Source organism: Wasmannia auropunctata, unplaced genomic scaffold, assembly GCF_000956235.1.
Source record: "Wasmannia auropunctata unplaced genomic scaffold, wasmannia.A_1.0 LD336106.1, whole genome shotgun sequence".
In the NCBI taxonomy this organism is placed as follows: Eukaryota; Metazoa; Arthropoda; class Insecta; order Hymenoptera; family Formicidae; genus Wasmannia; species Wasmannia auropunctata.
This window is the reverse complement of record NW_012026784.1, coordinates 3,544,493-3,557,027: the sequence shown is the minus strand read 5'-3', so window position 1 is coordinate 3,557,027 and position 12,535 is coordinate 3,544,493. Positions and strand designations below refer to the sequence as shown.

At 30.7% G+C, this 12,535-nt stretch overlaps 1 protein-coding gene across 6 annotated transcripts in view; it reads right to left on the bottom strand.

Annotated features, from left to right (window-relative positions):
• Window positions 1–4: 4 nt before the first annotated feature.
• Window positions 5–12,535, bottom strand: part of LOC105452496 (heterogeneous nuclear ribonucleoprotein R) — a 21,622-nt gene continuing 9,091 nt past the window's right edge. For 4 of the 6 annotated variants that reach the window (XM_011693651.1, XM_011693667.1, XM_011693641.1 and 1 more), the window contains exons 6-10: window positions 10,066–10,271; window positions 9,343–9,492; window positions 9,110–9,255; window positions 8,844–8,959; window positions 5–1,027 (exon numbers count right to left, since the gene is read on the bottom strand). In XM_011693651.1, the coding sequence (XP_011691953.1) occupies window positions 780–1,027; window positions 8,844–8,959; window positions 9,110–9,255; window positions 9,343–9,492; window positions 10,066–10,271 (866 nt within the window). In that variant the 3' untranslated portion in view covers window positions 5–779. Of the gene's footprint in view, window positions 1,028–2,682; window positions 2,849–5,840; window positions 6,288–7,084; window positions 7,100–8,843; window positions 8,960–9,109; window positions 9,256–9,342; window positions 9,493–10,065; window positions 10,272–12,535 lie in introns of those variants that run through there. The other 2 variants (XM_011693685.1, XM_011693676.1) reach the window with 2 other exon arrangements.

Sequence of the window (12,535 nt, the reverse complement as noted above, 5' to 3'; positions counted from 1 at the left end):
TCTCTCTCTCTCTCTCTCTCTCTCGCATATTCACTAAATATCGCATTCTCGCCCTGCGCCTTCTGCTTGTCTACACGCCTATTTCTGCTTTCTCAAAGTTGGACTTCCATCTCTTCAATTTCTATCTTTCGTTTGTAACTTTTTTCTGTTTTTCTCCCACGTTATTTATTTCGTTCTTCGACCTATCTAACACACATGCTTCGTCACATAGATTCAAAACATCTAGTCATCGCGTAATAAACCGCAGGCTTCCATGAGTTCTCTTAACTAAACAAGCCATCACAATCCCTATGTCAACATCGCTGATCTTCATCACTTGGCAGTAAACAATGTGACAATGCAGTAGTGGTACTTAGATTAGTATTATCATAATAATAATAATAATAATAATAGTACGGGGTGGGTGGGTGGTCACACTCCGATATAATAATTAGTCTCAGTGGCACATCACTGTACATAATCACAACAACAGCGGGCGATGGTGGTGGCGCAGAACACAGTTGCTGCGTATCATTAATATGAAAAACATTTACAATTATTTGAATTCGATTAAGAGCGATAATAATACAAATGGATGATCTCTTTCCTTCCCTTCATCTTGTTTCCCCCTTCCCATCTCTCCTCCTTTCTCTCTCTCTCTCCCCCCTCTCTTTCTATGTTTCATAGTAGCAGTCTGATCTTATCTTATTTTTCCCCTTATTTTATGTTTTCTGTTTCTCACTTCATTTATCATGCATTTGTTCGTGCGTATTTTTTCATCACTCACAGGATTGCAGAAGTTAGCTCCACGACTGATAAGAGTCTTGATACCATTCGTGATCGTCGCCGGAAACACCGCCGAGTGTGCCGGCTCTACCTCCAAAAGCTATGTCACCGCCACCACCACCACTGCCACCATTTACACTCGCCAATCCATATGCATTGCCCAGTGGTTGTTGGGCGAGGGGCTGGTTTCCCCAATTGCTCTGGAAGCGACGCTTAGATTCCCCCTGGTTCTGGTGACCCCCGTCAAATTTTCGTTTACCTGCTGTAAAAAACATTATCAAGATGACAAAATCGATAATCGTGTAAAAAAAATCAAAGACATTAATATTAAATTAAGGAGCACTCTTTTTACCATTGTGCGTGACGCTTGCAAAGTATTACATAAAAAAGGTGAAGGAAAGTCTCGAGAGTTCTTGTGTTAATACATGTAATGTGTTTGTAAAATGTACGTTTATATGTATGGACATATACTGTGATAAACGCGTGGGATAGTAGGCTTATAAAAAAAAAGTTAATCGATTTGATTGATTCTATTGACTTTACAAAATTGGAAAAATTATAGGCCTTTCAATTAATAGGTGATATAAGCATAAAGAGAGTCACTAACTTACTGTTTTATTACTATCAAGTGGATGGGACTTGGATACCTTGGTAGGAAGGTGGATTTGAGAGATTTACTGTAAGATGAACATTACATAAACAATTCGTAACAGATGTACATGCGATCATTTAACAAACTAATTATTATGTATGCATTTTGAAAACCTCAGGCTGTCTGAAAATATCATTAGCAAATCTGTAAAAAAAGAATCAAAATATAATTAAATATCTCTTCAAATAATATAAAATTTAATAATAAACTCTGTAAATTTAAGTTCGTTAAATAAAAAGAGATTCTATTCTAAATTAAATATGTGTTCATTATCTTTAGAACAATTAATTATGATGGTTGCATTTGCATTTTGGAAATGAGGAGATAAACGTTCTACAAACATATCAGGGTATATTATATTTATACGCATTAACGTCAAAATATATTTTTGTATATAAATACAGGAAAGATCGATGTGTATTGAAACAAACCAATGTATATTGGAAGAAATTGCTATCTTCAATGAAAAAAAATTGTCCAGAATGTAATTTTATTCGAATATTGCATTATTATGGAATAGCATCGAGAGCAAAGATAAAAAATTTACTAAAAAGCAAAAGCGAATATCTAACAAGAGCTTTGTAGCGAGAATACTATTTATAGCAGTTAAAAAGATTTATATGGAATATTATATGACGCGAAAATTTGTATAAAATTGCAATTATTATTATAATAGCAATGTAGTTGTGAAGACTTAACATTTGCGAGAACTCGCGGTGAGATATCACGGCGAAATATTTTAAGATAATAATTAGCGCTAAAATAGCCAAGCAATATTATCAGCTTATACTGTAATTAAAAGTTACGTCTAAAAACTATATTAGACGTTTCAAAATTATAAATAATATCCTATATATTAATTCCACAAAATCGAATTGAATTAATGAAACAACACAAAGTCCTGAACCTCTCTTTTTCTCTTTCTCTCTCTTTTTCTCTCTCTCCCTCTTATATTTAAATAATTAATACCAAATAATCAGTGTGATCATGTATTTTTTAAGTCTTCAAAAACAATATCTTAATAATTCCATCATTAACAGAATTTTTACACGATGAGTGAGAGACAACAAATACAACAGTAAGTGATACAAACTCACAAATGTATCTTAATGATTCATGATGATAAAGTATGTGCGCTCTTATGTATGTTGTGTGTAATATGTGTGTTGTATATGTGATGAGTGTGGTGAGTGAGTGCGCCCTGTGTAATTAAGATTTAAACAGTGTAAACAGTGTAAAAGACGATTTATTGTGGAGATACAGACCATCCTCACCTGGTAAACTTCCCTTGGCGCGGACCCCCCCACGAGCGGCCAGTCGCTGGACCCCACGGGCCCCTGAAGCTGCGGGGTTGCGTCCCCCCCTGACTGGCCCACGGACTTGCGGGCCACCGATTCGGCCACGTGGCACTACTCCACGGCCACGACCAGCCTACCCAAATAACACAGCCAAATTGTTACCCCATAATCATACCATTATTTGCGTTATATTTGCGTTTCATTCAACTTTCTTTTCATTTTCTTAATATCTTTATGTATCTCTTCTGCCCTATATATAATTTAGTTATGCACAGTATATCACGCAGTAGTAACGTAGTAACCCTTAAAAACGTAGTAGTAATAATAATAAGATTCAATGAAAATAAGAGTCAGTCAATATATCGCTGATTAATCAGAGTTTTTCCCATACATATATGTGCATTTTATTCGTAATGCGCATATTTGGAACGTAAACGTACACACAAGTTTTTTATGTATATACGTATACTTTCATGGTGATCACATAGCGTGAAAAGAGACGAGTAAATAGCAAAAAGAATGAAAAAGGAAAATGAGAAAGTTAGCTGGAGGAGAGGGAAAGATGGTGGAGAGAAAGAGAAAATAACAAGGTAGAGAGAAAAAGAAAGGAGAACGTGGCAGAAGAGGTAAATCACCTGTAACCAAATCATTACTAACCACGTTTTTACATACAGCAGTAGGAGTTAGCAGAGTTATCCAATGTAGTAAAGCGAAAAGCGAACTGATTGGTTGGCGTAGGAACTTTTAAGCGACACAATCTATTGCACTGGCAGCTAAAACAAAATTCAACCAAAAGGCGTATTATATAAATAAGCGGCGCAGCATTGTTAAGCGTTAAAACAAATGTGATTTAAGCGTAAGCCATGGTTTTATATACATGGATATAAGGACGGTGGAAGGCCAAAGCGAGAACTGCAAAACATGTTCACTGGTGCTATATATGGGGGACGCAATCCTCTCTATTCCATCATCTATATCCGTGGTCTTTATCATACCTACGCACAATTCAATGTACAAGTAACAAAATATTATTAATAAGTATTATTAATCGTCACGTGACACATATACGACAAATCATTTGTAAATAAATTATTGATTTGAATGACGTTTATCATTCCTTACTTCCAATATTGCTGTTTATAATTTGCGACAAACTTTTCCTCCTGCGTAATAAAAATAAAATTGGGATATTAAACTGAGTTTAATTTTTCAAAAATCAAGATAATCCATGTATATGCAATTTATCAGATAGTTAACATGTCTGTTTAATAACTGTATTAGCTCGTGTGTGTGTGTGTGTGTGTGTGTGTGTGTGTGTGTGTGTGTGTGTGTGTGTGTGTGTGTGTGTGTGTGTGTGTGTGTGTGTGTGTGTGTGTGTGTGTGTGTGTGTGTCGCGCGCGCGCGCGCGCGCGCGCAGAAAAAAAATTAAAATAAATAGAAATATCCTCATTTTAGCAATTCTGGCAATAATTAATTTTTTATTAATTATTGCGAAAATCATTAAAGGATTTTTCTGTGCAGTTATTACCAGACATTCTGTATATTTGATAGCACATATGTACATGGTTCACTGAGTGGCTGTTCCTTTACATACAGGATAATAAAAGTGGTAGAGTTAATCTGAATTTTTTCCTGCAAGAAACTGAATTAAGGAATTCGATGCAATGGTGTTATCATTTACACCAATATAATTGAACAATACAGAACTAATACAGAAAAAAAAATAATATTTAGTCTCAAATTAGAAAAAAAACAATAGAGAAATTTCATTTTGTTCTCTTACCCATCATTATCTGCATTCTCAATTTAGATTAAAATTTTTGATTACAAAGAAATTGACTAAAAGATTAATATTTCTCATTTTTTAAGAGGAGATCTAATAATGCTATATATAACGAAAGAGATGTACGTAATATGATGACAATTTGATGGTAAACATTCATGAAAGAAAAAAATGAAAATTAAAGCAAAAAAACATTATATGTGAATATCGGATCGTACGAATACAGTAAAATGAAAATGATAAATCGTAATTTATAAATATCAAAAAAGAATATGGAAGAGATTAAGTGCACTTCCTCAAAGAGGAAAACGGAATCGTCGAACACAATTGGGATTACGTCCAAAATAAATAATAAAAAAGCAAAATTAATGTTAGAAAAAAGCGCAAGATAATGCGAAGACAATTCGAAAAAAATCCTCCTCGTTTGTCTATCTCTTCTCTAAAGCGACGGGACTAACTACATGTATACATCATATAGCACGGACATAGAAACATCGGATAACATATAAGAAACCTAAGTGCACATGTCATGTGTTATCGCAATAGCAAGACACTGCCAAGAGAAAAAGTTGATCGCAATAAATTAAAAATATAATAAAAATGAAACAATAAAGTAAATTTTTTCGCGCAGAGCGCCCATGCGCTCCCTTTTGTCATGTTTGGATAACCCTGCAACTTGACATAGAAAAAATGTAACATCATATCCGAGCCACGAGACGCAACGTCGCTCTACGAAAAAAAATAGATAAATTACTCGTACATAGAGACTGTAATATAATATATAAAGGACAACGACGATATATATAAAAAGTCCTGTATACTGCTTTCTGCCTATATCTGGAATTCTCCTGAAAGCTGCGCTAGAATAATAGTGGCGATGAAATAGTGTTAGGGGATCCTGCAACACTATAAAATGTGTGATCTTCTTCCTTGGGAGGGTTTATGGATATTTATCTTGAGATTTCCGTTTTTAATCTGCATGTCTTCTTTTTTCTTTTATTCTCTTTTTTATGTTTTTTAGTTAAATTGCTTTTCCCGGCTGTATCTTGCTTGAAAATTTAGAATGGGTCTACCATGGCTCAGATATGATTTGCAAGCAATTTGAAAGTGGCAATGTGTTCGGATTACAAGGTCTAATCTTAGTAGTATTGAAGCTTGATGTTAGTACAGTATAGATTCATGTAGGGTCTATATAAGTATATTACATTCATAATGCACTCTTAATAGCATTCTCTTTCTCTCTCTCTCTCTCTCTCTCTCTCGCCCCTTCCTCTCCCTCTTACTCTCTCTCATTCTAGATTCATTAAAAATTTTATAGCTCGGGTAAGTACTATACTGTGGATGTAGTGCATTTAATATAATAAAATCAGGATTATATTAAGATGTACATCTCCCTACGCGTTAATAATGTGATTGTACTAAAGCTAGCGCATACCCAATTAGCCAGCGTTAATTTACACGCTCAGACAGAGAAAATATATGGACAGATGTTGATCTGGACGAAAAAATTGGAGAGAAATACGAAATATTAGGAGAATCCGCGAACACTGTGCCACAGTCAAACTACTGCTGGTATAAAAAATAATAATGATTTCAGGAACGAAAACGACTTTTTAGAACCATTAAAAAAGGCGACCCACCGGTTGAGGCTGCCTGCCTCTCCCTCTGGCAGGCGGCGGAGGCGGCGCATAATCGAAATAGTAATCTTCGTATCGATAATAGTCATCGTAATAGGGATCACTGTAGCCACCTCGATAATCCCCATAACCGTAATAGTCGTAATCATAATCTATAAAAACACACATTACAAATAGACCCAAATTTAGCCACGATATATCCAATTGACAACTTACTGAGATATAATAATACTATTTCAATATTATAAGAAAGGCATGCCGGGAAAAGATAATTTGGAAAATGCCAATATAATAGAAATAAAAGAGAAGGAAAAACAAAAATAAATTTAATCATATATCAAGAATAAAATATTTGCGTGGAAAATATGGTTTCGACTAAAAAGAAGAAAATAATTATAAAAACACTCAGTATACACAAATATCGCACAAAACCGCGTACTGATTACCCTACCACCATCACATTTCCTGAGATAGAAAATTGCAAGGCCATTCAAAAATTTCACATTTATTCCAGATAAATACGATACATTCGGATAAAAGATATTACTCATGTCAAATCTAAAATAATTAAAAAAAAATGAATATAAAATATTTTAAATACTAATTAACAAATATTTAAAAAATAACTTTATTTAGCAATAAAAGTAACTTGTATATGCAAAATCTTGTGATTTCTAATCTTTTAAATTTCATAAAGACATTTTACTAGACACTTATAAAAACAAAGAAAAAATATAATTATTCTACAATTTAAACAATATTTGACACAATAGCTTATAAAAAAATTTTATAAATTTCGTTAGAAAAGCTTCATTTTCGATGACCTCACAATATGTACCTACTTAAATTGGGCATTAATTATAAAGTTAAATAAAAAAGGAAGAAAATACACAGGACTACATATGATACTTTACAACTGTTGCATTCATCATTCATCATCACGGCTTACCTATTTCCTGGAGAGCTGTAAACAGATTTTTGAATTGATGATGCATCGTACTAGGTACACGAGGTTTACACACGTTCACGTAAACACAAATAAACGAAAAAAAATTATATAAAAAACTATCCTTGGCGATGCATGTGATATTCTGTGCACTACCAGAAAATAATTCTCACTGAGGCACCAAACAAAAGTACAAAACAAATAAGAAAATATACATGCAATTATTTTTTGGTTAAAAAAAGAAACAGGAATCAGTATCACAGGGAATGGCAGTGGTAAGGCAATAAGGTGTTCATATTACACAAAATGCTAAAAGCACATATCTAATATACATATATGTATTCATATACATATGTGTATGCGGATGTAACAAATATAATACAGATAGACTAACAATAAATATAGATTAACAATATGTAATTGTGATAAACATAATTCTTGCGTAACGTCATTTTTGCGTAATTAAATAAAATCATTCAAGAAAACTAAAAAATGCGTTATTTAAATATCTCAAAAAAGACTCACAATCAGACCAAATATAATAAATTACAAATAAATTGTGCAAGTTCATTTTACGATTTAATGATTTACATAATAATCTCTCACTACAACCTCATAAAATAATTTGCATTTAAACGTTCTTAAAATGCCAAAATAATTTCATTATATTTCATGATATAACATGTTTTTACATGTCACACAATTTATACAAAAATATTTTTATAAATTTATTTATGAAAAGACTGATAATCTCTAAATATATATCTAACAAATGATTCTATTCTGAATATATCTAAAAAAATATATCTATCAAATAATTTATAATTATTTATAGATTTGATCAATTTGCCATTCTTATATCGAGGTATATTTACAACAAAAAAATGATATAAGATGTAATCAAAGGATAATGAAAAAATAATAATAATTTTGATTAAGGTCAAAAAGAAAAAAATTCTGATAAAAAAAATTATAATATGGAAATGCTCAATATTTCTTACTCACACGTTCAAAATAATCTATCATGCGCGTAAGCCAAGGTATGTAATGAGATAATGAAAATTCCCAAAAGCATGCGGATGTTTATCTTGTGTAATTATTACAAAAAATACTAATATCTATACACAACTATTTAATATACTAAATATTTTCAACCTAAGATAAATAAAAATCAAACGAGAAATTATATTATGAAAAAAAGAAAAATTACGTATACTTAATATAAAAATTATATGTATATAATTGTTATTTTCTCATGAATTTTTATATACTTTGTTAGCAAAAGTTACATATATACATGATTCATATACATAAATTCAACATACATTTTAATAACACTTTATAATTTTTAACGGCAAAACTTCTATAATCTCTAAAATTATAATTAATAATTTATTTATTTGCAAAGTATTCTTATCACTTCATATGCGAAAAGTTATATAAGAATATGAAATGTTAATATTATCTTGATATATCCTAATTTTATTAACTATTATTTATATTAGTATGTCTCGATTAAATAACCTATGATCCAAGCATAACAAATAATTCAATAGTAATATTAAGAGAAATATTTTACGTTTAAATAGAAATTGTTACTACTTAAGAGAAACAAAATTATATAAGCGCGTGTATATTGTAATTTTTAGTTATTGTAATTTTTATTAGTACAAAAATTAAAGTTGCTGTTCTATTAGGACGTTATCAAAAAAATACACAAAACAGTGTAGCAGGAAAGAAAAGAATTGAAATTGGTACTAACCATAATCGCCTCGTCCCATCTGTCCACGCATACCTGCACCGGTGCCCCGAGGTCCCTGTGCGGGCCCACGAACTGGCATTGGTCCTCCCATCATGCTCGGATGAGACGGAGATCCACTGGAAAAGGGGAAACTATATAATGCCTTTAATTTAAATTGCAAATAAATGAAATAATGCAACTGACAATAGGAGTATATAATGATACACACGTACTGCGGATTAAAATTAAAAATATAAAATTAAAAATAAATAAAATGTCGAGCTTACCCGCCTCTACCCTGTAACATTTGCATCATTCGTCTTTCCCTAGCGCGCAGCATTTCTTCCTTCTTCTTCTTATCGGATGGTGGTTTTGCCAGTGAAACTTCTATGTGGGATCCACCCATTTCTTTACCATTCAATTCGTTCATTGCCTTAAGAAAACACATACAAATATTTAAAATGAATATTTATTGTGTAAAATTAATTAAATCGAATGCAATTTGAAGTATACTTTTTACCTTAACAGCATTATCTCTGTCTTCAAAGTGTATAAAAGCATAATCCTTGATTTTTTTCACTCGCTCAATTTTACCATACTGTTCAAAGCTTTCCTTCAGCTTCTCTTCAGAACAATCTTGCGTCAAATTGCGTACGTAAAGTACACGTACCTAAAACAAAACGATTTTTTAATAATTTGTTCAACTAACACAAGAATGGTAGAACAATAACACAATATGATGAAAATAATCAAAAGTAAATTAGAGAGACATCAGGATCTCAAGAATAAATCTAAGATGTCAAATAGCCAAATATGAACCAACACGGATGTTGGTGAAATAATTTTTATTATTACAATATCCAATCACACACAAACTGCGTGCCACATTTTTGTTGGTCTTAAAACAGTTTTTCTATGAAGCCGGAATCCTGATTGAAGTAATATTTTTCGCAAAAAATTTCTTTACAGATTTGAAAGAGGAAATTCTTATAGATGCTTATTAGAATCAAAAATTTCTTGTCAAATTATCATGTTAATTATGTATAATTATGTTAATTCGTTACAATGAATTCCTTCATAGAAAAACTGTGTTTTAAGACCGACAAAAATGTGGCGCGCAGTTTGTGTGTGGCTGGATATTGTAATAATAAAAATTATTTCACACCAACATCCGTGTTGGCTCACATTTGGCTATTACTTCGACATCTTAGAAAATAATTAAATTTGATTATCACTCATTTACTTTGGACATGGTTTGTTCGTCTGGTTCCTCTTGAGGATCGGCCCAATCGACAATAATATCACATCCCCAAACTTTAATACGTCCAGTGCTCAACCTTCGCTTGGCTAAGGAAGCTGCTTTGTGAGATTCGTATTCCAAAAAACAAAAACCTCTGTTCTTCTTTTTGTCATCTGGTGAGCTGTAGATAATCACCTCAGTCAGGCCAGCTATATGTCAAAAAAATCATACAAAAAGCAGGTGAGATTCATTCAAACTTGATTAGGTACTCGCAAAAATTTTAGGAATTACTATATAATAAAAAATAGAGTGTTCAAAACAAAATATAAATTCAAGCAGCTATTATGATTTTATACATTTGCCGTGAGCAAGAGATTTGCATTATGTTTTCAAATAAATATAATAATTATATTGCCTGTCTCAAACATTCTTAAATTCAAAAAATATTTATAATAAATTATATCTTATTATAATAATCATTTTATTGCAGAAAATAATTATCATTAGATCATTTTATATTCAATTTATATTTATTAATAACTATTCACATATGTAAAAATGTGCCATTATAAAAATGTATGTATCTTATAATTTTTTTTACAGCCACTGTAATTCCATATGTATATTGCTTTATATGCAGCACAAGAATATTATTTAATAATAACAAATTAAATGAAGATAAAATAAAAAGATTAAAAATATAAACAATTACATTAATAAGTGTCGGACACTACATTTAGTAATCTACAAAATTCCTAAAGCACTTGAATAAACATATCTTGATATAATATAAAGTTGCTTTGTTATATCGTTTATTAAGTCTTCTCTAGACACACGTCATCGTTAATATTTTATAAATTATAAAGGGTTTTTATTTGTATTTGTACATTTAAGAACATACTTAAAATCTAAAAAAAAAAAAGAAAAAACAAGCTTAAGAAAACAAATTTATCAAATATTTCATTGTCCATTGATAAAGAAACTATCCTAGGATTAAATACAAAGGAAATAAAAGAGATATTACTTCACCAAATGCTCACAATCTATGTCATAATAAAATTTCAAATAAAAACTACAGAAAATCAGGATTAAAAGAACGGAAAATATATAGACGCTATTAATAGCTACAAAGAGAGAGATTGCAAGCTCTAAATTCTGTAAAACACTCTTTTGACATACGTTCTTTATCACTTTAACTGAATCTGCGTATTTTTAGAGAACTTGAGAGGATTATTCATTTCAAAAGGCATATAAATATTATTAAGTAAAATAATTTTCATGCTATTAGAACTCTCATGCATTATGATGATTCAATTACACGTACATAAAGAAATCAACATTTTAATATTAACTATGTATTATATCCTTCATCTCTCTATGTCTTATAATCTGAAACTCTTAGAGGAATATTATTCGTATCTCCCGAGCTGATCATCAATTTAATTTAACAGATCTTTTCTGAAAGTAACAGTAAAAATACTGAAAGATTATCAAACAAGAAGCAATTTAACAATTTACGAGGCAACTTAATTAATCTGACATTCCTCTGAATTTTTATTTTTCAGAGATAGTCTTTCTCTCCTTCCTCTCAGTTTAGAAACTACACTACTTGGATAACAAGGCATCTTATACATATTTTGAGTACTAAATTTAAGTCATCAATTTCATATGTATTAAATCCATAACGTTTAATTATAATAAAGTAATTTTTATAATTACACACTGATTGTATTGATAAAAATGTATAAAAATCTAGTTTATTTAAAATAATTTATTATTCAATAAATAAAACAATTCTCATAGTGTCTTATCTTTATTAATTATATATTATTATACAAGACATACAGAAATAAAATGCTTAGATGCCTTGTATTATTATATTGATCGTATCGATTGCTCTCTTAAAATTAATTTTTAGATTATCTTTATGTGACTTTAATAATTCAAGACATTTGCTTTTATCATTTTTACATATTAATCTCCTCTCTGTGTCCATATATTAATGTTACATGCAAGAATCTTATGCACATACATACGAAATATAGTGATGATCAGACACATTCATTCGATCACACTAATCATTCTTTTTTATCATATTTACATTTATACTATACAAAAACAATATATCTTCCTTTCATATTAAATTTACCATCTGAAATTAAAAATATCACAATAAACACACAATTATTCATTCATGAAATACGATTATGTCTCTATCTTAATTCGTATGTTTAATATTGTGCATAAAAGATCAATGTATTTTTTTTCATCTCAAAATATAAATAAATAAAGTAAAACCCTTATAACATTTTATATAATTATGTATAAATAAAAACATTAATAAATGATACTGACTAAAAAATTTGCATTCCAACTTCGAATTTTGTGTCCCAAAACCAAATACTTGCAATTTCCCAAATTACTGTAAGTATAAAAACTCATATACACAACACACGCTCCACCCCCCCCCCCC